The sequence below is a fragment of the Tenebrio molitor genome, chromosome 2 (genome assembly GCF_963966145.1).
Source record: "Tenebrio molitor chromosome 2, icTenMoli1.1, whole genome shotgun sequence".
Lineage (NCBI taxonomy): Eukaryota > Metazoa > Arthropoda > Insecta > Coleoptera > Tenebrionidae > Tenebrio > Tenebrio molitor.
This window is the reverse complement of record NC_091047.1, coordinates 23,844,707-23,872,324: the sequence shown is the minus strand read 5'-3', so window position 1 is coordinate 23,872,324 and position 27,618 is coordinate 23,844,707. Positions and strand designations below refer to the sequence as shown.

Genomic DNA, 27,618 nt, shown 5'->3' with positions numbered 1-27,618 from the left:
TATAGCGCAAAACTGAATGCAGTTGATTTTCACAATCTGTCTAAAGATCCTAGGGTTTTAAGGTTGTGATGTATTTCCATCTCACCCTGTATAGCTAATGAATCTACGTCGTACGATAATATTTTCTTCAATACATCACAATACATCAGAATTAGCCATAATATTTTCTTCAATACATCAGAATTAGCCGAAACATCTTTGAAATGTGAAAATTACATCTTAAAAATTCGCATATTTCTCAAAGAAAATATTTCACAATAACTTTCTCACTCATAATTTACTACATTCCTAAATAATTATTTGTATTCTGTGCTGTAAAATTCAAAGCGAAATCGTTACATCATTGTATTATTTAGCATATTCACAATAAATCAAGAAAAAATGTTTCTGGTTTTCATTTTACTATAATGTACAAATCACATTATTTTATATTTATCTTCGTTCCAGTTTTAAATATATATGTAGAACCATCTCCTCTGACAACTTCCAAAATGAAAATTCAAAATTCTTATCAATTCTTATCTGTAGTTTAGAATCCTACAGTAATAACCATATATCATTGTCAGCCGATAATAACGAGCGTTCAAAAAAATGTACGATCAAGCAGGTCACGGTTTTCTTTCTTTTACAAATGCAGGTCATCTTCTTTGTCGGTATTAGGGCCCGGATTTTAGGCAATTAAAAAGTCGGAAATAGGTGCCTAAAATAGTCCCTTAAACTACTGCAAATAGTCCCTTAAAAACTGAAAATAAGCCATACTAGGTCCTTAAAGTTGTGGTTAATTAAATTAAAAAATGTGTTTTTAAAGTTTTAAGTAGGTACACACAACAAGATATTTACTAATTATTTTTTATTAATTAATATACAATACTACAAGTTTGTTAGTTATTTACATTGTTACGTATTTACATTGCATACAAGATATTGCTCTAAATTTTCTACTTTAAAACATTGTCGGTTATCCACCAAAATGGACTTATATTTTGAAAAACTTCTTTCTACCTCGCAAGAGGTAATGGGCGCAAATTTGTAATAAATTTCTTCCATTTTGGTGTCATGTTCCGGCACATCTTCACCTCTAAAAATTCTTGCCAATTCTAGAAGAAATTTGTATCCAGGATTTTTTTCAGTAACATCTTCAAGTTTTTTTAATGCTACTGCTGCTACAGGGCCTGGAGATTTTTTTAGGGAGGTAAATACGTTTTCAACAATTTTGATTGAATCGGTTAAAGGTAACCCATTTTTTTCCAATTGAGTAATACTTTCGCAGATTATTTTAAAATTACTGCGAACATAAATTAATTGGTTTTTTATTCCGGGTTTCTTCATTATAGACTGTGCTTTTTGAATAGCAACAGCAGAACTTCCATCAAAGGACATGACAACCTGTGAGTAGTTAAAAACAGTTTAACAATCAATTAATTTGCTTATCTTTTATATACTTACTTCTTTAATGGAATCAAAGTGTTCGCTGTAAAACATAGTAGCCTGAAGCCATGTTCCCCATCGTGTTAAAATTGGCTGTGGAGGCAGTGGCATTTCTTTTAGTTTTTCTTTGTACATTTCAACTCTCAAAGGTGCCTTAACGAAAATTTTTTTCACGTTCGAAATTAAATTATCCACATCTTCATATTGATAGCGAATTTTTTCAGCCACTAGATTTAAAGCATGCGCTAAGCATGTGACATGCACAATTTTTGGATAAAACACCTTAAGGTGTCTACCAGATTTTATCATATATGGTGCTCCATCCGTTACAAACAAAAGAAACTTTTCAGCAACAACTCTGGTACTCCACAAGATTTCTACGCATAGAAATTTTAAATCAAAATAAATTTAAAAAAGTGAAAAACCCTTACCTAAAGATTGATTTACGAATCTAGCTATTGTCTCATGATTTGTTCTTTCTAATTGTTTAGACGCCAAAAGATAAGATTTTCCAGGTTCATCTTCTGAAAGTTTCCCAACCAGACAATTCGCCACATATCGCCCAAGTGCATCTGTTGTTTCGTCAACTGAAACCCATATGTTAAAAGGATCCAGCTCATTCCGAATGCGGTCAATAGTCTAAAAGTGAAAATAATTTTAAATTAAATATTAAAAGATAGTATGTTCATACATCTTTGTAGCATTTTGGTAAATAATTTTTCCGTAAAGTAGACTCATCCGGAATTTTTCTACCACAATATTTTGTCAGAAAATTCTGAAACGCAGGATTTTGTAGTTTGTGCCATGGTATATTGGCAGCTAAAAAGACGTTACAAAGTTCCATATTGAATGTACTATTTGCCGATTCCTCCAAGTTCTGTGTCAGCAACGTTTGCCGAAGCGGTGTCATAATGTTCTCTTTATGGATGGCCGTTTGCTCATGCTGTTGCAAGTGACATTTTTTTTCGCATATAAACTACAAAAAATAAAATTTTCAAATAAGTAAAAAATATAAAATGACATATTTTTAATTATGCTTAACTTACCAGTTTACCACAAGCTTTACAAAACATTTCTCGGGTTGATTTTATTTCATATAAATCTTTCTTGCTTGTCCCCTGTAATATTTTTTCGCGTAAACTAATTTTTTGTTTCGGCATTATGTTCACTTTAAACAGGTTCACAAGAAACACGACCACTGCACGGAGATAAAGTAAACGAGAAATGACAAATTTGTAATGCTTATATTTACGTCTCCCACCAAATTTCAGAGGAGATGGTTAATTTTATATTTCTTAAATTTTTAGAAAATGACACCCTTAAGGTTTCTCTTATTGTTTCACTTCGGGATTTTAATTTTCGTTTTTATGGCAAGGACCATTTTATAAACGTTAAAGCTTCTAACAATACCTAAGTATCAGAAAACATTAGACCGCGTATACCTGCACCCCTTCGAACAGAGGCAAACAGATAAACTCTGTAATTTATGCCAGTCCAGTCTAATGGTTTGTGGTACTTAGGTATTGTCGGAGTATTTACCGCTGACATCATGGTCCCAACCGTAAAAGCGAAAAAGTAATTCCTGTATTGTACTGCACTTTGTACATTTCAGTAATTACATCTCCTTAAATTTTAAAATCATAAAGCATTGTAAATTTTATTGAGGTACCACTTTTACATTTTCAATACCGTAAACTTCCCAGAATTCGAAAATTGGGAAAAAACCGCAAAAATGAAATTGATTTTTGGTCATTTTAGGCATGTTCAGGCAGTTAAAAGGTAAAATAGGTATTTAAAGGGCATTTTAGGCCGAATAGGCAGAATCAAATATGGCTCTAATTACTCTAATTAAGCCAGAAATCATTTATAGACAAGTTTCATACATGTGCCTTAAAAAATAAAAATAGTCCATTTTGCCTAAAATCCGGGCCCTAGTCGGTATGTTTTGACATTTGTTTCACACACAAACCTCATTTTAATCATTATTTTATTGTAAATGAAATTATTAATTTAAATTGAAAACCATCATATGTAGCACTAAGAAAACCAGAAAATTTCTCGTTGGTTGCTTCTGAACAGAACCATTTTTTGCAAAAAAAAAATTCACACCAATGCTTGTTAGCTGAATAAATGACATACATGCTTTTCAACATTTCCATTACACCACACTGTAAGTTCAGAATGAAAATGTTGTTGTCTTGAATTCTTATGTATTTTGCAAGTATCCTTCGGCAAATATAGGTACTAAAAAATGTTTTTCAAATAAATATAATAAATAAACTATAGATTCGGCATATGTGTACACTTGCAACAAACAAACTGATAAGAAATTGTCATGTGTCTTGGGATATTTAAAAATAAAAATGACATCATATACAGGGTGATTCTGAAATAAGTTTGGAAAAAAATGTGGAGTATCCTTCACACAAATTAATTCTACGTAAATCACTTTTGGAGGTGAAATCAAAAGGATGGAAATCACCCCATATCCTCGTATGTTCGACGGCTATGAATAGGGAAAATTTGTTCGAATTTGTTCACTTCATTAGCAACCATTGTTACATCAACTCCACAATAAAATCGTAGGTGCAAGCACACTGCTTTGTAAATGTTTCTATGGAAATGATCGAAAGAAATAATGTCACGTTTGTGACTGACGGGCACCTTTGATTATTATTGTTGCTAAACAACCAAGATGATCAGGTAATCACCTTTAACTCAGCAGCGTACTAGCAATTTTGACCAAATTTTCAATCATTTGTATCTCGAAAACGAAAAAACTTTTATAAGAAAAATTTTTTGTCTATGACTTCTTCTCATTATCACCAATTACCGGATTTTTTTTCCAAACTTATTTCAGAATCACCCTGTATATAGATATATTTTATTGTTTATTTTTTTAGATATTATTTATTGCTTATAAATAAAATGGATTTCATTTTGAATGTTCTACATTTATTAATAAAAAAATCTTTCGGAAACATTAATTTAAAACAAACAAGTATGTAGTTAATAGAGGTACATTATAATTCTTGTATTACCCATCACCTATAAGAAATGTTTTTAAATTTACATAAGATTTATGAAGAATATTTAGTTAAATATTAAACATTTAAAATTACAAATAAAATTACACTGGGCACAGTTGAAACGAAATTGGCAAAACCAGATTTGTATGTAACAAACATGTTGACACTTGCCGCGTAAGTACATAAGTTTGTTGTTTTGAGGCCCAACGACCGACAATTTTATGTCTCGCTGCAAGCAGCAAAAAAAAAATTCCAATGTGTTCGGTAAACGGACTTTTCCGGAACACGACGTCTTTAATAACGCCAATAAAACGCACTTTACGAGCTTCCAGCCATTACGCCGTGAATTTTATTGGCGATGTAAGTACGTACACACTAAACTAACAACATACAGGACGAAATAAAGGATACGGACCGAATGTGCAGCACGGTCCTGCGTCATTTCCACGCGTTACTTTATTCGTGCTCTGCGCCATTTCCACGCGTTACTTTATTCGTGCTCCGAACTCCTTCCGCATCCAGCCCGTGCAATTAAACACAAATAAGGAAAAACTGTTCGGGAGATTTACGAACTTCAACTTGTTTTTAATGCCTTCCCGGTCGAAGTTTCGCGACGGCATAAGGTCGACGGTGATTTGTCGCTTTTTGATGTGTGCACCGAACTTTTATTCCGTCGAAATCTGTCGGCATTCGCTCCGGTCTGAGTGCGAGGGTGATTCCGCCTCCGACATGATAATAAAACCGCCACAATCTGGATACAAATTCGACACGGAGCGATCCCCGCAGAAAAGGTAAACGGTAAAGTGCACGGGGTCCCGAAAGAAACCACCCTCTCGGGGATAATTGTGACAGTAATTTCCGTCAATTATTTCCGCTTAAGAATTTACACTTTCAATTTGGAACTCGCTTAATCGTTTTGCCGCATCAAATATGTAAAGAGGGTTTAAGTTTTTTTTTTTTTATCCAGTAACACTCCGGGTCTGGCGTTGTCGGGGTAGCTTTCCGGGCTTGAATTACCGCCGATAAGCCCCTACTAGTTCTGCAACTTCCAACATGTTTGAAGTGGTTTCGGTTGTTTCTTATTCGAACGCAATAAAATCGTCCTTTGTCGGGAATCCATTGAAGCTTTTTTCTTCATGGATCCTGATATCTCAATAAAACACAAACATTTTTAAACGGAGAGGTGCAGAATCTCATTAGCCAAATTGCAGCTACTCTCCCCTACCTCTTAAACGGGCAACATCAAAAAACTGTTTTCAAAGGCTCTCCTCCAGTTTACATTAAAACATCCAAAAAAATCTCATTTCACGTTTAGTGCTAGGTATTTTATAGATGTATTCGAGAGATACGAAACGTGCACATTATTTTTTATGGAGACTAGTAGATGGAACCGTTTTCAACTGGAGGTCAAAATTTTATCTGTAATTTGCTTCCACATGGTCGTAACCGTAATTAATCTTGCAATAAAAAATACAAATATGGACAAGCTGTAAAGTGATTATGATCCTTCTTGGAAGCATATTTTACTCGTGAAGTTGGGAGGAAAGAGAATCGTCAGTGTTCTATAGTTCGATCTAGTGGCATCGGTGACGTCACGTGATCCATTAAGGGTCCTCAGCGACTTCTTCTCCCCCGGCGACTACAATACAGATATTGAATCACAAGCGACCCTTTTAATACATTTACTGCATTGATGTTTTATGGTCACCGAAGCTCCTAGGAATTAATTTAATCATGTTAGCGCAAAAAACCGGAAATTAAGCTGATGCTTCGGAAAGTTGTTAAAGTGCTTAATGCAGATTTTTCCTACGTTTCGGCCATGCTAATTCCTGCAAAATCTCCTTTTCCACGCTTTTTTTGCACGAGCGCAGAAATCGTCTTATTTTCTCGTGCAGTCAGGATGTTTTCGAATCATCCAATCGCCTAAAGCGGCACAGTTAACGACAACGTGTCAACGTTAAGATCGGTTACAAGCAAACCGTGTCGCTTCATTAAGATAATGTTCTGAAGTAGGTACATCGCCGATATGTCAGATTAATCTAAAAATTAAAAGACACTGTATTCTATGCATCTGTGTCCATCGATGACCACGAAATCTTGAACAAGAGCCAAGACACTTTTTAAAACAAATTAGTATGGATTTTATTGCTACAACCGAATACACTGACTGACAAACGAAATAAAAAACTCTTGAAAATCCCACAACAATATAAATTAGATTTGCATAACGCAATAATCATGTTGGTATTTTGGCATTTCTTTTAAACTACATGACATGTTCTTAAATATGATTTTTTGGCACGATTTACTTTGGCAACAGATCCAACATTCCCGTCACCATTCTTCAAATGAAGCCGACATGTTGCAGTATATTAGTTTGTGTATGAACCCATTGAGAACTTCTGGCAATGTCGAATTTTGACCCGTGGGTCGTGATTGATATGCACTTTGTATTCTGTTTGTTTACCTATTCATTAATGCAAATGTTGTTCGACGGGGAACGTGTTAATATTCTGTTAGTTTTGAAAAACTAAAGGAGACATTAAGAAAGAGGGAAAAACGAGAATAAATTAGTAGACGTGTGAATATGAATATGAAGAAAAAAATGTCTCTCTGGCAAGAAATTAATTAAGATTATTTAATTTTCAAGAGAAGGGAATTTTTAAAAATGTCGCGCTTCTGGACGCTATTATTTTATAACATGTAAAAAGGTTTCAGTTGAATATTTTTTAAATGTGGTTATCTAAATTTTTTAAAATCAGTAATCCACTGAAAATTCCAGAAGTTGTTTCAGTTAAGAGAGTATCAAAAGCTGATTGGCAATTCACCAAAAAAAAAAAAAACTTAAAAAAGTACACTTAGTTTGAAAATAAATATCTCTAAAATTCACTGATCTGATATTGTCTTTGTTAAGTTTTCATCAAAAAGCTTTCAGCGAATTTGTCAAGATTACCAAACCTCAAAGAGTTGTGATAAGATTTATAAACCATGTACCTAATACACTTAAATAAATCGAGTGTCAAAAATAATTCCATATTTTACAACCCCATGTAATTTTTTCATTGTATTTACTATATTCTATTCCATTTAAAATATGTACCATAAAATGATGTTTAGAATAAAAAATTCCGGACGGCAGATTTTTGTAGTTTTACACACCCCTTAATAATGTTACAGTACTTGGTAAATTTTTTTAAATCTTCTCCGAAGCCACGATTATCTGCCCATCTGGCGCCAACTTGTTTCTGTGTACCTAAAAAGTGGAGCCTGGAAAGTTCGCCAAGCCACATTCTGTTCGAGTTTTCATAATGTTTAAGTTATAAAATGTCCTTAATCCGCAGTTAAACTTGTACGTTTTACTTAAGTACTTATTATAACAATTTAAGCGACGTATATGTGACAACGGTTGTGTACTTAACGAGCAAGCTAAATCAAACTCCTAAAGGCTCTCCACATTTGTAGAAGATCCGATGTCAGTTTTCTTTCCATTTTGCCGAAACAAAATACCTATTTGCTGAGAAGTGGCGGCACAATTCCTCGAAAAAAATTTCCATTTCACAATCAGGAGTCGACTGGAAAATAGCAAAGGTGACTCACCGGATTACAATGAAAAATACTAAGCATTAATTATGATAACGAGAGAATACTTGCTTAATGAATGGAAACTTTTAGGATGTGATAAGTCGATTGACTGTTACATATGGAAAAGTGGCAAATAACATTATCATCGAGTGAACGTGTGGATTAGAAGTAAAACCAGATAAGCAAATCCAGTAGTAGCACTTTGATATACAAAGGTTTATCCAAAATCTAGGTGGTTGGCTGCCTATGGGGAGTCCCGTAATTATGATCTTAATTTTTTTTTTTGTGTGGGGAAATAGGTCGAACCGATCTAATTTTACTTGAAATTAGTGTATTTTCTTATTGCAAATTTATCGGCTACATAAAATAAATTAAACACAGAAGCACAGCTAACATCCAAACAAGATAATATAAATTACGAAATTACACCTGTGGCTATGTAATCAAGTGCGAAAACACATACGCTTCAATAAATGTTTGATCAAGAGCGGCTGTGAAAAACAAATCATTTGAAAACGTTTGGCGTAACTTGAACAACCCAGTCGTAAACGTCATTATTATGATAGCTGTCATGAACGAAGATCAAAAATGGTTTTGATTTGAGAACGATTCCTATACGAATGAGTCACCGCTACCAATATTTGACGGACTGACCGTTCCACAGACACGGTCCAATAGCAATAGCAATTCAAATTTAGATTATGCGAATCTTAGTCTGTGATTATCTGTACTTAATAGTGTAAAGCTGCGCCACATAATGATATAGCCCAACTTGCCAAGAAGGCTAATAAATCATGTTAGGTTTAGAATATGTATTATATTTCTTGTTCTGTATATTACATATTATCATGTACTTATACAGGGTTATTCTAAATGATTGTAGTCGAAGTAGGCCATGCCCATGTTATTACATTTTTGCCGCTTTCATGTGAACTGTCAGTTTTGTCGCTGTCACTGTCATTTTTTAGGTGAAAAACGATTGAATCCAGAAATATTGAGTTGTTTTGCACCCAATTTAACTCCCGTGTGTACTCACTTATTCACATCATTTTGATGTTTTTTTTTTTTATGTGGAGCGGCAACCATAAATTTTACATTGGGTTTTCACGCCTACTTCGACTACAATCATTTAGAATAACCCTGTACACACCTATAATTGTTATTTTTTTTATATGTTGATATTGTTTATTTTTTTCTCAAGGTGAAGTTAAATAACGTTGCGCTAGACTTTGCCCTGTTATTATATTTTATCTTTGAATTAAGACATTTTCAGTTAAAAAACATACTTTTTAGGTGTTCTTATGTCTTTGTTCGGATCAGTTTTACTAAAGTCCAATACAGTAGTAATTAATTCTCAGTAAAAATATTATAATGAATAGAAAATAAAAAGTAAATTTTGATTGGTCCCTAAAATAAATTTTGTCAAATAATTCTCGTTCTGTAATCTACTCTTCTTAGAATTAAGTAAAGCGATCCGAGAAACAGGCAACAAAATGTGTATTGACTAGAGGAAGAAAATGTTTATGAAGAATTCTTTAAAATAAATATAAAAAATCTTTATAATCTATTCTGTATTAACAGCTTATTACAATTTTTTATCCAGAGTGGCTTATGACAAATTTTAACAGAACTGATGATCCTATGTTCGAAAAAGTTCAATATGTATACAGGACGAGTAATAATGAGGCTAACGAAATTTATGATGCAGCCAACATTACATTTGCATCTATTATGTGGGTTTAAAAAATATACATATAGGTATTTTAATTGTATACAACAGTCAACATGCTCGACATTACATTTGTCAATTTTATCAAAATCATTATGTGGAATAATTAATAAAAAGACAAACTAAAAACTATGGGGGACATGTATTGTTGGTGGTATCACAAATTTTGTTAGGGCCATTATTACTCGTGAATAACCTTGTATGTAGATGGACTTGTCGGATTTCTCCAAAGAAACTTCTTTTAGATTATTTTCTTCACACTATCAATTTTTTGTCACTGATTGGTCTACCAATCTTGCCAAATGTGAGTACCAAACCCGTGAGGAAATAAGTGATGTGAAAAAATGTGGTTGGAAGTGGGTACGCTCGCTGAAAGTAATCCCAAGTAAACACGCAACAACGTAGTTCATTGTTGTGTCAAATTTTATTAAGGTAGTTAAGTAGGTTTATTAAGGTTAAGCAGTTTCAAAGATGTTGTTTCATGCCTTTCGCATTCTCACTTGACAAAAATTAATATGAGAAATTTCATTTTTCTTGTTATTCTCGGGATTCTAGACACAGTTAAATACATAATTAAAGTTATTACACTGCATTTAAAGAAAGAATGCAAGACAAAAATTAAATGATAAGTGTGTGTGAGTCATTTAGCAAGAGACATTTTCTTTGCAATAATTCTAGACGAAATATGTGGAGTACTTTATTTTATTTTTGCGGCAACAAATTAAAAGCACAGTAGTATTTTTAAACGTCAAATCCCCATTGTTCACTAAACACAATAATTCACTGTAAAAATTACAAATGATCAGCGTAAAAATCATAAATGCGTAAGAAAATATGTTTCATAGATAAAGGCTTAATAAAATGTAATTACAAAATGCAGAAAACCGTTTTAAAGAGACGATAGAATAGGGAGAAATAGAGACAGTCGATTTAAGGTGCAAATATATTTTGGTATGAAATATTTAGTAACAAAAATAAATTGTTTTATCGTTAAATAAATAAAACAAATCTCAAAACTTACGAATATGAATTTTGCATTGAAACTCGGTGTGTGGGTTCAAATTCTAAACGACTTTTTTCGATAAATAAATAAGTTCTAGGACTGCAAAAATTCATTTATTTCTAAAGATAACAAAAATATCAGACTGTCTCATTCTTAAGTGCGGCACACTGTAGATAAAATACAAAATAATGAAGAAATTAAAAATCAAATTTATATTTTTCTGGTTTACGTCGATTATGATGATGTGAGTCATTCGCAACCCTTTAGATTTGAAACAAAAATTACTTAGAAAATAATAAAGTAATACATACGGTGTTCTATCGAATATCAGAAATTACAATCATTTCCGGCAGAACCGGAAGTCCGAAAAAATCAGCCGGTATGTCAAAATGTGTCATTTTTCGTCTATAATAATTGTGCCTAGTTTTGTCGCGATAGGTAGGAAATTAAAGAATAAAAGAGTGATCTCGTTGACACCCTGCATGTTCATGTCATTTAAATACAGTGTGGAAACAAAATATGTAGTGCATTTAACAAAGCTTTCCCTTCAAACATCACAGTATTCGATGTTAACAATTGCTCTCCAGTGTAAAGATTTGATGAAACTAGAACAAAAAAAATTAATTCACCATTAAAACAAAAAATTACGAGAAACTTCCAACTGCAAATATCGAGTCGGTAAACTAACTTTTATAGAGCTATTGGGCATTCATTATTTTTTTTTTGTTCGACACTGCCAGAATTTGAGAATTTTCTCCTGTGTGAACGGATTTTGATAAATTTGACAACTTGTCAAAACGAAATGTCAAGCTAATTTTAAAGATTTTCAGCGATTTGGAGCCTTTAAGGGGCTCGTCGAACAAAAAAACGTTGTATTCAACTCGTTCTTGTGTAATTTGGGCTCTTTTTGGCACTTGCGGACCTTTAAAACTGTCGTTTCACTCGAGTTTTAAACTGGCCCACTCATGGCAAAAAAGCCCAAATTACACACAAACTCGTTGAGTAAACTACTATTACTATTAGACCGTCTACAAAATGCAAACCTCGTGTATGTAATATTTTACCAATGATTTATACATTTTTAATGCACAAAAATTAATTGAACAGCAATCATTCAACAATATTTTATACTCAACAAAACACAATTAATTATTTGAACTCTTTATCACTATCCATTTATATTGTTCCAAAGGTCTCAATCGTTCCACCTCACAAACTTTCTAAATACGAAGGCAAAAATTTAAAAAATCGGTAGAGTAATATATGAAGGATCTCATGGTGAAAACCTTCACAAACGAATTTTCATTATCGTCTTCGGTTACAATCAACGACCCAGGTTTCACCACACTCCCCCAGTTATGCAACCCAACACACGTCCGTGCTCTAACGCCTGTTCGTTTCCAGACAAGGTGAAGAAGAAATACGCCAGCCTGGGTCACACCATCCTGATGGTCCAACTGGAGCGCAGCAGTCAAGGTTTGGGCCTGAGTTTGGCAGGCCACAAGGACCGCAACTGCATGGCCGTATTCGTGTGCGGCCTGAATCCGAACGGGTCAGCGTACAAGACGGGCGGCATCCAGATCGGAGACGAAATCCTGGAGGTAAGTGAGTGCGGCCGCGAGGCGCCGTCGGCGGTGCCGCCGTGTTCCGCCGCCGCTGCCGCCGTCGAGCGGATCGTCTCCGTCGCGACCGCACGCACGTCTTGGTGTGCGCGTTCTAATCACCACTGATAACGAGTGAAGTCGGTGTTTGTTGTGTTTTTCGCTGGCGTGCAGTGGTGTGTGTGGTGGCGCTCCGTGGTCCATCCGCTTCGACGAAGACAGGCGCGCACATGAATTTTCTCCTTCAGTGTTACGGCCAAAGGTCTGTGATGTTCCGTCTTTCATTCTGGTTGTTTTTTTGTTATAGGTGAATGGTGTGGTTTTACATGGACGCTGTCATTTGAACGCTTCCGCTATCATTAAAGGCCTTTCCGGACCAATATTTAAAGTCATTATATTAAGGTAAAAATGCGCGCCGCTCTCGCTCTCTCTGTATCTGTTTCTGTATCTGCTCTAGCTGCATCGGTTTGTTTATCCAACAAATCAAAACCATCCTACGTTCAGGCGAGGTTCGAATGGAAGCGACACGCGAAATTTCCACGAGAAATTTTATTAATAAATAAACAGAATTCTTGATAACTTTCCAACATAATCCGTATCCTATTTATTTTTGTATTATATCATGGATATTGTGATGACTGCTCTCGACAGTTTCCTGCTCATTTTTTTTCGCCTCCACCTCGCCACACTCGAAAAATGCAATTTTTCTCTTTATCTACTGTTGGCACGTGTTGTTTCGTGTGAGTCAGCGCCGAACCTTTCTTCTTCAACACCAATACGACCCTCGAAATTGCGATGTTTCGTTGCGCAACAACAGTTCCGGTTGGACCGGCTCCTTATCAGGTTTTTAAAAGAAAAAATATTAAAACCCGTGCAACATTTCTAAAACAAATACTCGTTATCGCGTCTAACCTAGATAAAGCCGGAGATAATTGATACGGTTCCAAATCTGCGATTTCTTATCGTTTGGTAAATTAACATTGACAATGTCGCACTTTGTCAAATGTGCGGAATTGCATAATTTTTCGATTTGCTTAGCATCGAATGGGAATTTTCAAACCGGCATTTCCATCTTAATATTATTCATTTTGAAAGATTTTATCTATCGGCGAACAAAATTAATTTTGTCTCGTAGAAAACCCTCTAGATTGTCAATCGGCAAACTAAAAATATTTTTAGGACGCTTGAGAACATTCACTCCTTAGACCACTTTTTCCTGCAGTAAAATTAATTTGCCTTAGCGACAATCGCACAGCTTACCTACGTTACGGAAAAAGTTTTCTTTTTTACAATTTATTACAGCATTTGTTAATTCCGCGTAATCTACCGGTAATTACACTATATACCGTACGTACTGTGAGTAATACAGCGATATCCCTAAGTAACTGTCATTAATTGTTCGACTTTTCGTTGTAGCCGAGGAAAAATTCTCCCTGTATTCACTTGAAGATTAGAGTGTTGCATCAAGGTAAATAACACTGTGGACAAAAATACTCGATTTCCACTTTTAAAAAAATATTTTAATACTAGCCTGAAAAAATAAACTTGCCGGAATGATTTACTCTGCAGTAATCAAATGAAATTATGAGTTTTAATTTGAAAAGAGCTAAGTATAGGGATCTGTTAGTTGCGCATTTCAGTCGTGTCCGCCAAGGCCTTTTTACAAACATTTTTAGAACAACATAAATTTCAATGCATTATTCAAATATGTACATTCAGACCTACATTCAATTCATTTTTTTCATGCGATTTCGCTCCAGATAAAATACCTGTGCTTTCCACTAATCCTGAAATCCATTTTCTTTGACTGGACCAATTAAAAAAAACTCACTCTTAATAAGTTTTAATAAAATAAAAGACATATAACCCCATCGTCAAAACTAGTGCTTGTGTCAATTTTTCAAAACAAATTTAATTGCAAACAATGTATTTAAAGAGACCACAGTATTTTTCTTATTTAATAGCTGTAACTATTTGTGCAACAAGTGGCAATTAGAAAAATACAAAATTTATTTGGCTAATTAAATACAAAAACACCGAATTAATTTCTTAAGACTAGCCATTACATTGTTTTAAAGTAATATAAAACAGAGGTTTTAAGACACCAGTTAAAAAATTATAATTAATTTGGCCGTAAAGATTCAAATAAAATACGTCACAATGGTTTGTTTCTTCATTTTCAATACTGCTTCCCAAAAATATTGAGTATGTTTATTAATAAAATATGAACAACTTGTAAATTTAATACATGTTGTTCAAGGTTTCTTCACTATTAATTAATAAAATAAATAACAACTCTATGTATGTACTTAGTAATAATGAAGGATAAACTTTTTACTTTCTGTTTTTTTTTTCTCGTCTGTACCTACTACAGTGTGGAATAAAATGATTTACATCTAGTTACCTTTGGAATTTTTGCACATGTAAATTTTTCTGTACCGCTCTACTTTTTTTTTGAAGTGCCAATAAATGTCATCAATCGAATTGACAATTGTTACAATTTACTAAATCGAATTAACAAACGTTGGTGGCCACTTTCAACACTAGCTGTGACTTGCTTTTGTTAGCTCCTTTTTAATTTCAATCTCTACTTTGCATTCATATCATCCCTTCGCAATAAATCACATTTGGAATTTTGGAATATTTTGAGGTTAGGCTTTCTTTTTTTTGTAGAGCGGCATTTCGTATTTTTACAAGGGTAATGCAAAGGTAACTAGATGTAAATCATTTTATTCCACACTGTATAATTAACTTTGTTAATAAGAGACCAACTGTCCGATTCCAGAAAGCAATTTCTTCAAACAAACCAGTACCTGCTTGTGGAATATTTTTTCAAGTGTAATGTAGCGTAAAAATTAATTTAAAGTTATGATATGAGTATTCGAAGTAATCGTTCCAAAGTTCAATTTTTTTGCATCATAATGCATAATTGGCAATCGCTGTACCGGTGTCATGTGGTCTGACGTCGTTTCTGCAGAAATTGATGCACTGGAATTTCTGCAAGCAACAACTTGCTTTCCAAGGGAATTGCTTTCTAGATGACACACAATGATTTCTAGAAACGTGAGTTGAAAACATGTAACTAACGGTGATAACGAAAAGCGACAGACTACGAGTGTTAAAAAGCAAAGAGTGTCAAAGAGTGCTTGGGACGAAGTTGGTACAGTTGGTTGCAAAAAAAAAACGGGAAATGAAATTTTTTCTAATGTAAATTTGGTTTTGTCTACTTGACAATTCTATCAAATATATTTTTTTAAGTAATTGAATTTTGAAAATAATTCTAACCTATCTCTCGTAAGAAGTTTTCACACTATGGAAAAATTGTAAAAATCTGTCAGTTTCATTCTGACAGTTCCCGTTTTTCTTTGCAACCAACTGTACGTTAAATTAAAGAAAAGCAAACATCAAATGCTGCAAGTGTTCCAAATATGTATGTACAGACAGAAACAGATTCAAGAAATTGCTAAATAATTTTAAAAGCTATCATAATAAAAACGTCACTGCTGATGGTGAAAAAATGAGGCATACTGTACAAATACAACAAATACCAAGTTAATATTTAATGAAAAAATTTTTGGAATAAAAAGTCTTGCAGAAAAATAATGTTAACAGTCCTGTCAATCATATTTTGCTGTAACAGAATCGAATCCTCCATGTGGTCAAAAAACACGAAAACTGAAAAAGGATAACGTTTCGCAGTTTTCACATGAAATTCAAATCAAAATGTACTTTCCTTGACTTTGCTTTGGGGTAAAAAATGTGACTTGTTTCTTCTTTTCTTTTGGCTTATTTCATTTTTCCTAAAACAAAACATCCGTTATATGTAAGACAGGGTCACATTTTGTGTATCAAATAAGAATAAATTTCAACATACTTATCTAACCACAACAAAATATCTCATTCGAAGCCGTTGAACAATTACGTAACAGAATTTTTTTTCCTGGTTAATAAATGTTATGCATATTTCCAAGAATTTTTCACAAACTTTGTTCTTGTGACCATGACAGTGATATTTTAAAATTTACTATACAGGGTTATTCACGTAAGATGACGAGCCTGACCAAGGAAAAATGCAACCCAAAATACACTTTACAAAGCATTCATTGTATTTTGGTATTTAAAAATTAAATCAGGAATACAAGTAGGTATTCTATTAATTTGAAAAGTATATCTGTCATTGCATTTTTCATTCATATTTAGTATTTGAAAAGGTTTTCCAACGATAACAAAACCGATATGATCCTGCTTACCCATTACTTTTGTGATTTGAGCTGTTTATTATTGTTATTAAATCATATTTTGTTGAGAGGTATTTTTCTGTCAGAATTTTACTTAAATTCATTAGGCTGACGTTAAAAGGTGTCGATGTTTTATGCGCCTTATGATAATGGCGGATAATGTAATAAAGATCGAGATTGCTTTGTGAATTGTCTTTTGGGTTGTATTTTTACCTGGTCAGGCTCGTCATCTTACATGAATAATCCTGTATATTATCGAATGAGAATATGGACCAATTTACTTATTTTCGTTTCCGTAGTCAAAAAAAAAACAACACGTTAATGAAAATTAATTTTTTTTGTGCCACGTGATTTTTAAAATTTCACATCTAGTCAGCTATGGCTACATTATAACGGGTGTTTTAAATTTATCCTCAAAGTTGGCGTTGAAGAGTCGATTGTGAACACTCGTCAGTCTGCACAGTAAAAACACAAACAACGCAAAAAGTGAGGTTAGATTTAAACAGCTGATCCGTGATCTGTAACCCGTGGTGCATTCATAATCGACTCTTCAACGCCTACTGTGAGGATATTTGTTAAGTAACCAGTAGGGGTGCCTCTATCTTTACCTGTACTATACCTTTGTAACTCAACACAACACGAAACAATATACATTTGTTAAGTTATACGTTACGAGTACATCATTTTACATCATCACCATCAAACCAGCAAAACCACACAATATTATAATGCAACCCCTCGCAAGGGTAGTCATGAAGTTTCTTGTAGGTATGATATGAAAAATATGTAAATGTCAAAATGTATATGAAATTCCTGATCACAAAGCAAAATTTGTGGAGTAATCTAATTTTTTACACTTTGATGACATAAACGATTAAAAATAGTATATTGTACATCTAGGAAGAGAAATAAATAATTCTTCTTGAGTTGTAATTTGTGGACGAAACCCGAGGGCCATAAAGCACCGAGAAAACTAGTTAGAACATTCTCTCCAAAAATGTACCTAAATACAATTTTTCAGGACCCAAGTAAGATTAAAAATGAAAAACTAGTTTTTTAAGACCTAATTTACTGACATTTTAACTGATATTTCCCAATTGTAAAATTATTAATATTCTGGTGAATAAAATAAAAATCTTGCCAACCTTGAAAATTTATGTAGACAACTTTGTTTATGGTAAAAGGTGCATGTCGAAGGGCCTGAAGAAATTAATGATGAAACAGCAAATGCTACGTATTCAATTTTGAAATTATAACTTCAATGAACACGGAACATTTTTTAAAATCATCGATTTGATTCATAATGAAAACTCTTTACAGATCCTTTTTTATTATTCATCTAGTGTCATGATTTTTGTATCTAAGAAACTGAGTACCGTTCTCGCTCTTGAAAAAATAACACATAACCAAAGATTAAAGGAATTTAAATTTGTTACATAATGTTATTTCTGGTGCCTTCCTCAATTAATTTTTGTACCACTTCTATGTGTCCTAAGCTTTATTTAAAAAAACACACGACAATACTGACACGACCACGTGACTTTCGTCAATTTTCACTTTTCAATTTATACACAACACTGTCGATTAGTATCAAAGATATCGGCAGCATTACATTTTTTTAATCTACACATGTCCATTCTTCTGTGCAAGAGACATCTCTCTGGTTTTTGTTTTGTTTTATTTTTTTTAACACTTTTAAATTACAAAAAGAAAAGATTACAAAAACGATTTTCCTTTCGCTGGACAAGTAAATTAAAAAGACCGCATCTAGAGCTTCAACAGCTGTAAATTTAGCCACGGCGCCTTTGTGAAATTCAAAACAATTAATCACAAAACAACTCTTTGACGTGTTTCTCATTGAACACGTTGAACGGTGGCACATTGTGATAAATTCAATGTGGAAACGAAACCCTATTAACAATTTCAACGCAAAGCTCTCCGTGATCCTGTTTTCGCCAAATGATTGTCAACAACAGGTAACCATTTCTGGTATTAGTTCCTTGAAAAATTAATTTAATGTTTTTTTAACGAGGGCTGTAGCGTGGCAACCCCAGCGTGTCACAACCAAACAATAACATTTGCGTGTGCCGCCTTCGTAAACATGCTGTATACATACATCCTTTTATTTGCAATGGGAAAACTTATTCCGTTTCGTAAAATGAATGTTGCAAATGTGTTGGCCGGGTGAAACCACAAATTAAACATTTTTGGATGGAACTGTCGAGCGGACAATGTGCGCTTGTTCCGACCGAGGAGCTGTTTTGATAAGACCGAATTTCGAACAGTTATTATCGGTGATTTTTGGTGGCTGATATGTTACAAATTCGGTGTGTTACAAAATTCGGCAAAGTGAAAGTGCTCCATTCAGTACTTAAATAAAGCAGCACAGTGATGGAATTTAAAGAGTAGATTGTCCAATTATTTCATCATTCGATAGGTAAATGGATCAAAACTTTGCAAAATAAAAATAGTCATGAATCACGCTATCAAATTAATTTATGTTGTATTTCTTAATTATAGTTAGCAATTTTGCACACTTAAAAGCAATTCTAGTAAATTGTGTTACGTATGTCTAAAAAATTCCAAAATCGCCTTTGGATTTATAGTCTTATTGGTAGCATTTAGCGGGGACTTTCTTTAAGAACATATTTATTTTCCAGACAAGTGGCTTTATGCTTGCGACAGGAAGCACTTCACTTTAGAGAAATCCTTTAGTTATTAACATTTGACACCTAATTCTAATTTCTGTGGATGTAAAGGGGTTTCTATGAATTCATGGGGGTTTTCTGCATGCCAAGATCTCATGTTTTGCAAATTCACATAGCCACTAAGATGAAACCAACTTTCGTCACTAAAGAAGGTTTTATCAAGGATATCGTTATTATACTATGTGACAAAGAAAGGTAAACACCCAGTACTTATAGTTTTATTTCAATAAATTTTTGCGGGCAAATGTGTTTTGGGTCAAATAAGAAATTATTAAATTTGCAGCCCTATTTATGCAGTATTCTGCCTTTTGTCCTGTTGGTTCGGTTATTGCAGGTGTAAGGAAATTTTGTCTACATTGAAAATTTTGATTTAATTTAATTTTGAATTTTAGAAAACTTGTTCAAAAGTGTTTTTGTAAGGCGAGAAATGCCGCTAGTGCGTAGACTTGGTCACATTCCTCAGCTTAGTGACTTTGAAAGAGGGCGGATTGTAGGCTTATGAGAAGCAGGTTTGTTAGTTAGAGGAATTGCCAGAAGAATTGGCAGATCTGTACGCACCATTTTAAGATGTTATCAGGCATGGACTCAAGAAGGCCATGAACACAGGACTAGCGGCACCGGACGTCGTAGGATGACAACAGAGCTTGATTCTCTGATCTTCATCAATAAAGGAGTGTTTACCTTTCTTTGTCACTTAGTATATTAAGGTGATTTAAAGACCACTGGCAATAATCAACCCGTCTGGGAAAATCAAGGGGTTTAATTTCATGCACAACAGACACACGATAGGGGGAAAAATGCAAATCTTTTTTAAGAATAAGCTGAACTGTACTAAATGATGGATTAGTTTATTGGGCTAATCTCCGGATTAGGGTCTCTGCAATTCCTCGTTCAACCTCTTCAATATTTTCAATTGTTCTTTTTGTCGGTCGTCCACTGCCTTTTTTGCGCAGAACATGTTTCCAAAAACATGTTTACGCATTTGTAGACTTTCTGGGCAAGTTGTTGGAAGTGCCTTGAAAGTCCGAAAACTTGTGTTGAAATTCCTCAAAAACTCGAGGTGTCGAATAGGACCGTTCGCCGTTCTCAAGTCTTTCTCCATTTCTGATGAAACAGCAATGAAAACTTTTTGCTTTAAACATATTGTAATAGCAAATTTTAATTGTCAATAATAATTAATAAGGACAATTACCATTGTAACGACATTTGAATTAAATTTTTATCTGTTGCCAACTGAAGCGTACTAATCACGGCCTTCTCGATTTTTTTTTTCAATTTCGATCCCACGGTAAAACAAAAATTATCAAAACGTGAATAGCAAACGACTACAACTTACAACTGTTTACTTTTTAACAGTGAACGGTCATCTGGCGCTATTTTTGATTTTGTTTTGATATCTGACATCTATATCCATGCCATGGACACGCTCACAACCCACAACGGGCGGCTCGTGATAGACCATAGGGGAACCGGTTAAATATTGGGTAATAATTTCGTCATTTCGTTTTTTTAGAGCCTTTTCTTTAATATAGATAATTTAATTATTAAATATTTCGTGTGATTGATAATTGAATCCTGATAAATGCTTCAAACGACCTTACATTTTACTCGGTCGAGTCGCCTGTGGGATACTTCTTACTCCTAGGACTTGAAGTACTTCTACTCCGCTCAGAAAAAAATGCCACTTTAACCGTTTCTATGAAGATACACAAAGGCGCGATTTTCGACCGCTTGAAGGTAAACCAATTTGTCTCAGGTTTTCCTGATTCAAGTAAAGAAACATAACCAAAAACAGCTTGGTATTATTGTCAATGACGTCATTTATTTAAATGGCCACGCCCAATTTGTTTTGCAGATTTGATGTAGGTATGACCTTTGGACGGGTGATATCGATTTTTAAAAGAAAATCAGGTTGGCAGTGAAATTTCAGTTTTACTCCAGAAAAAGATTACGATAAAGCTAATTTCCTTGACAATCAGTTTATGAAAACCTTGTCGCTGACTGATAAGATCTCTAAATAAAATTCGAATTTAGTCTCAGTGGAATTGAGTTTTTACGTTTTCTGTTACATAAGAGGGGACAGGGTGTTTGTCATATTTCTTTCCTCTCGTCGCGTCAGATAGAAATGTTCTTTGGTCCAGTCACTCGTTTTGAGTGAAAGATATGTTTATCCTTATTGTATATTAAGACCTTGGGATTAAAAGATAACAATAAATCTCTGTAAGACAATGTTAAACAAGAGATCATTGATATATAAATAATGTCAAGTATAAAAACAGTAAAAATTAAGAAAAAAAATTCTTTGAGTCTTGGTGCCCAATCTTAAATTTAAAAAAGTACCTGACTTGTGATTTATCTACCTGATACCGAATCATGGTTTTCATTTAATGCAAAAAATACATATTAATAAATTTGTCATTCATTCTAACTCCTAAATAATTTATTATTATCAAACACTATGTAGTAACTGGGTTTTATGCTAGAAAATATGGTAGTACTGTAATTACTGGACATGCTGCAAATAATAAACTATTAGAAGGTCATTTCTACTTTTCCTCTTACTTTACCCCACCTAAGAAAAACAAATGATAATTTTAGAAAATGTATGCTATTTATAGATGGTTTCATAAAAACAAATTTACGGACTTTTTTTTATAAATACACAACTAACGGGAAGTTCATAACAGTAAAAACCATCAGACTTTATCTTTTTATTTTACGATATGCAAATAGTTTTTGAAACATAGTGTTATTTAAAAATTGTTGAGGGTTTCCATTGCAAGAAATACATTTAAAAAAAAATGCAACCAAACTGGAACACGATAGCAAAACTTTCTCAAATGGGTTATGATAATTTGCTCAGTTTTGAAATTATTAATTTTCAGTTAAGATATTTATATGGGTTTTTATAGTCAGACAACAATCTTGACTGACGTAATTTTAGAATTCTTACGAAAGAGCCAAATGTTTTAGAATTAAAATATTTCTTACGCCTACACATATTACCCATCTCAATATTATTGATTATACATACTTTTGTCATTTAGGCGGAAGAGACTTACAAAAAATAATAGTAATCGTTTTCAAATAGGTAGAAAAAAACACTTGAACGAGAAATAAAGTTTCATGAATTTTTTCTTCTATTTATATAAAAATATTGAAACGTTCAATAGCACTTAAAAAGAACAACAGTCATTAATCCTACATTCCAAGTTTTGTACCCATTACTCGTACCAAATTTTAGAAAACTATTACTATTATTATTGGGGTACCACACTAGCATATTTCCGAAAACTAGTTCAGAGTATTCATTTCTTACAATAAAAATTATTGCGAGTTTAAGAAGTCTCAAAACTCAGATTTGCTCCCTCATACTTTTTCTGCTGGATCAGTTTGAAATTCAATTTGTGAAATTTGATTTTTTTGTTAAAATAAGTGATTTTTGTGTTTTGAAAATTCACAGGTAGGCGCAAAAACCTCATTAGAACCGACATTTTCCTGTAACTTATTTCGATACATTCACTTTCGGATTTTTTTTAATTAAAATTGTATACCGGAAGTCACGGGCTAAACTTGGTTTGTCATATTTTTAGTATTTAGTTCACAGTAAATAAAAAAATTCACATGTGTGCGAACTTCACGATACGCTCTGTATAAGTATATCATCCCACTGCTGCTTTCCTCCAAGTAATCTAATAAAATTCAGTCCATTTCTTGGCCATTCACTTTGCACCGTTTGAACCGCAGAACCATCTACCCATCAACTATGAAAACTTTTTATCACAAAGTATTTCATTTTCATTATCATCTGGCATATTAATTTAGTTTTGTGTTTTTCCTTATCTGCTTTTATTTTGTGACTGTCTTTCAAGAATTGGGGTTTTTCTTATCTATTCCTCGAATTTTATTGTTCGTTTCCCGACTTCACTTCTTAATTAGTCACCCTTGGTTTTCTAATACAATTCTCTGTCTCTCTTTAACCTAGTTACTTCGTACTGCTTCTACCCCAGAACCCCCTACACGACAACAGCATCATCCACCATTATATTTTTTCATTTTATAATAAATCTCATTCTCAATTTTTCTTCCTTACAAATACTTTCTCCACTCTTTTTCTATGAAACCATAACTTAAACAGTTAAATGTGTCTATTTTTGAAGCTCTCCCGTCACTTCTCTTTCCTGCTTGCTACGCATTTTACTCCCTCTTTACTTTTTCTCCAAGTTTCCTTCTATCTTTAGCTAGCAACGGTATTCCACGTGTCACATTTTTCTTTCTAAAATTATATTTCCCCATCTTGCCCTTTCGCTTCTTCTCGACTTTTTTCAGTACGAAACAAATCTTACTCACGTTATTTATTCGTGCCGGTCGAAAGGACAAATCCGCAAATGCGCCAAGCTCTTGCGACAAGTCATATTTTTCGTGTAATTTGTGATATTTACGATAATTTTTCAAAACAAGGAACGTCTCAAAGAATCTAATCCTTTTATGTTGACAGAAAAACCCCGCAGGATATCATCAGGTAAGCATGACCACCCCGACCCTGCCTCTCTGCTAACAAAGCAACCCCCAAACTTCAACCCCGTTTGATCTGGCGCACAACTCGTCAAATTGTCTACTCTGAAACCCCGTCACTGTGTACTGCCACCGTTTCAAACCGAAATCTGTTGAAACGAGCAAATGAGTTATGAAATCCTAGTCTGGCGTTCGGACGTGAACCGTGATTTATGCTCGTCGTTTATTGTCGAAAGTAGTAGGTAATAAAGTGTAATAAATTGTCGATAATGTGGAGACACTTAATTGCCCCACGGTCTGAACCGATCGTCGAAGTTGCCACAAGAATTATGTTCAGCAGGATTTACAGCCTGTGCGAGGTGCGGATAGGCAGCCCGCGGTTCGCCGTGATTTTGCGTGCGGCGGAACCGCCACGACATTGGCACGTCTGCGGCCTTTACCGGTTTTTTCTCGACTATTTCGCGATAACCGAGCCGAAGTTCGACCTCGTCCTCGTCCTCATGCACAAGTGCACCACGTTCATAAACATAATAAACCTCGCCGCATCCCAAACCCCATCCCAGTCCTGTCCGTAGCACACATCAGCTGATAAAAGTTCATCCAGAGTCGTTCTCTCCTCCTTGTTCCGCTTCAGGGTTTAGATGTTTTGTTTGTTTTTATTAATTGTACTATTAGATATTGTTGTGAGCATAGCTGGCAGAACGAGTTTTTTGTAAACATGCATACCTATGTCGCCCGTTAAGGTTAAGAAGATATGTTAACACTGTTATTCCCTCAGTATTTCCTTCTGTTGCGGTACGAATTTTTACCTTTTGAGTTGTTCGTTCGATTCGTCAATCGGTGTTCGGACGTTCCGTGCGATTTGTCTTGATGACCTTACTTTTTTACAGGCGAAAAACTGCCATCGATGACATCGCTGTTAAGCCCATCACACAGTTTCCAGTTTCCTTGGCGGAAGAGGTAAGTTTCTCACGATTCGATATCGATTGATTCACTACTTTGCCGCGGCCATGACATAACCGTCACATGAATTTCGTTTTCGAATGAGCGCCAAATCATATCTCTTATCGGTCGATACTGTTCCCAGCCTCGAATGTCACTTACTTTTGACGTTTCGAATAATTGTGCCAATTGCGGTCGAATTAAGTTACGACTTGATTTGGTCGAACACGGCAAAACCACAAATTGCAATTATTTGCTTCTGTGTCGGATGGATAGACACCTACAAAAAGTACAACTGGCGGCTTCCCCGTTAATCAAATTAATAATTGTTCCACGCAAATATTTATTTTTGTTTCTGTTTTATCTGACACAGCATTGTCTCTATTAAATCCTCTGTTTCATTTAGTTCGGTCGGCATTTCACATTATAATTTTTAAATATACGTATTCTGTTTTAAATGTCGCTCAAACCGCCTTCTTTTTACGATCATGATCTGTATCACCAGACAGATGTACAGTTATGCCCGTTTATAACTTTAAGTGACGGTTAAATTTTAGTTTCGTTGCACCAGGTAAAAGTTAGTAAACTTCCGCTCAACAACTTCTAAAAAATTTTACCGATGACGCTGTACAATTATTACCTTGACCATCATTGGCCATTTTGAAATTCCCACAATTTAATTTAGAAATTTAAAATTTCCAGCCGAATGTTCTTGCTTTGTTCTATTAATTTTTCTAAATACATTTTGCTGTTACTAATTCTTAGTGTAACTTGTGTTAGTGTTGAACAATGGTGTAAAAACAATGTTAGCTTTTAGTTTGGTAGTTTTTTTTTTAAATCAATTTAAAACAAGTATGGTAAGTGAACTCCAAAAATAGATTTGACTATTTAATACATCTGTCACTTAATGTCCATCAACCAATGAATCAAACTTAATTTTAGTGATTTCCATGGTTACAAAAGAATTCCAACGGATTTAATACAAATATCATCGAATAGTGCACTAGTGCTTGAAATAAATATTTTAAACAAATGAAAATTTTTTCAACTTTTTTTTGCAGCGAAAAATGAACATACAAATATTATTTTCTAACAAATTGAAATGTACAATTTGAAAAACTGAGACAAATTTGAGGAATTTGATTCATTAAATAGTCCTATATTTACTCACGTCAACGGCGCTTCCAAATTCGACTCGTGCTACGCACTCGTCAAATTCATATCCCAGCGCCGTTGACATTCGTAACACCTCCACAAAAACAATCGACATAACATTGACTACTCGTCGTATTACAACTGAAAATATTTGTAATTGCATTCTGAATATGAAAGAAAGAAATGCAAAATATGAAAAAGGTGAAAAAGATAAAGTTTTTACAGAGGAAAAAGATTTAAAAAAATTGATAAAAAATACAAGTACGTATGTAATTCAGGAATTTTACTTTCGAATACTAAATTTTTGAAACTGAAGAATTCAAATAAATTTTTTGAAGTCCTCTTTAAGTAAATTATGATAGAATTAAATACTTAACGTAACTACTGTACGTTTTATTTTTAAAATTTAATAAATCTAAATTTAATGTTTAATATATTTGAAGGAATGATGAAATAAACGATGACTAAACATAGAATATAAATATAAAATTCCGTTCCAACTATAACAAAAAAATCTAACTTTTAACACAAGTACAAACATGTCTGTTGACAGTCAAGTGCCATGCGCGGAATGGCGGAATAACCCAGGAGTCTGATTGGTCAGTTTTCTTAACTGAAACCTTACGCGGAACCCTAGGTTCAGATTAGTTAAACGGAATTTTAACTGAAATTTAAAACCAGTGCAACGAAATGTATTAGTTAAGTCCCGCTTAAGTTAATCCAAACATCTAACTGCAACTGATGGAAACGGGCATAAGCCATTTTATCACGTGATTTATTATTTTTTCAAACTGTTTGAATTAAATGTCTGTTTCTTTATTTATTAATTTTCTACAACAATCTATGGTGTAAATATCAAGGCGATTTGTAGATGTAATTTTACAACACAATGCCATAAAATTCTTCAACAAAATACTGAAGAATCTAATTTAATTGCCAAATTAGTAACATTTTTATTAAAAAAAAACAATGAGATACTTACCTATTAACTTAATCAGGCCTTCACTTTTGAAAAACCACTAAATTAGTCTTCTTGTGCTAAGACAACAGTAAATTTGAATTGCTACTACATTTAATTTGGTATTTATGTAGTTTAAAATTAGTAAGTATTCATTGATTATCAATTTTATAGTTTTACCACCATAAAACTTTGGGCCAAGATGAAATACGAGTAGGTTTAAGTCGATTTGAGCGTGGTTGTCCAGATTTAAAAAAGTAAACAAACTGTTCGAAAAATTATATATAATAATAATAATAATAATATTTCTCTGACGTTTTCAAAAATAAACTGAACAACAAACACTTTCCTGTAAAAAGATGGACATAATTAAAAAAAAAAACAATTGTGGTAATGTATACAGTAGTACCTGTAGTACTGACACAAATTGAGTGATTTTGGAATTTTAATGTGGAAATATCAATTTTATTTTTCTTTTGAAACCAACGTTTCAAGTTTTTAAAATTTAAAAAATTGTTTTTTATGTTAAAAAAAAACTATCCAACAATGGTGTGGTAAGAAGGAAGAACTAATGGTACACTGGTGACCTAGGTCTGCGTGATTTTCAATTTTTTTTACATTTCCATTTACCGCAATAAACTGACTTATCCGTTGCCATTCTCTAAATATTTTTGTACTGCTGAGTTAGATGCCGTCTTTCGAACACTCCTGAAGACCCTCTCACACGAAT

At 33.7% G+C, this 27,618-nt stretch overlaps 2 protein-coding genes across 7 annotated transcripts in view; one reads left to right on the top strand and one right to left on the bottom strand.

The window, feature by feature from the left end:
- Positions 1-27,618, top strand: part of LOC138123069 (multiple PDZ domain protein-like) — a 336,364-nt gene that overhangs the window by 297,272 nt on the left and 11,474 nt on the right. For 5 of the 6 annotated variants that reach the window (XR_011156695.1, XM_069037584.1, XM_069037586.1 and 2 more), the window contains 3 exons: positions 12,176-12,372; positions 12,680-12,774; positions 24,724-24,793. Coding sequence is in view for 5 of the 6 variants with exons in the window: in XM_069037584.1 (XP_068893685.1) it covers positions 12,176-12,372; positions 12,680-12,774; positions 24,724-24,793 (362 nt within the window). In the remaining variant the exon portion in view is untranslated. Of the gene's footprint in view, positions 1-12,175; positions 12,373-12,679; positions 12,775-12,829; positions 20,552-24,723; positions 24,794-27,618 lie in introns of those variants that run through there. The other variant, XM_069037587.1, reaches the window with a different exon arrangement.
- Positions 662-3,631, bottom strand: LOC138123073 (uncharacterized). Its single transcript, XM_069037596.1, has 4 exons — positions 2,120-3,631; positions 1,860-2,067; positions 1,447-1,805; positions 662-1,386 (listed from the first exon to the last, which is right to left on the bottom strand). The coding sequence occupies exons 1-4, from the start codon at positions 2,336-2,338 to the stop codon at positions 898-900; spliced, it is 1,275 nt and encodes a 424-aa protein (XP_068893697.1). The 5' UTR covers positions 2,339-3,631; the 3' UTR covers positions 662-897.

What these genes read in the sequence shown, in the direction of transcription:
- LOC138123073 (XM_069037596.1), bottom strand. Translation starts at nt 2,338, where the DNA reads ATGACACCGCTTCGGCAAACGTTGCTGACACAGAACTTGGAGGAATCG. An exon ending in TACCAAAATGCTACAAAGAT is followed by an intron (nt 2,068 to 2,119) that starts GTATGAACATAC and finishes TTTCACTTTTAG; the next exon opens with ACTATTGACCGCATTCGGAA. An exon ending in ACTTTGATTCCATTAAAGAA is followed by an intron (nt 1,387 to 1,446) that starts GTAAGTATATAA and finishes AACTACTCACAG; the next exon opens with GTTGTCATGTCCTTTGATGG.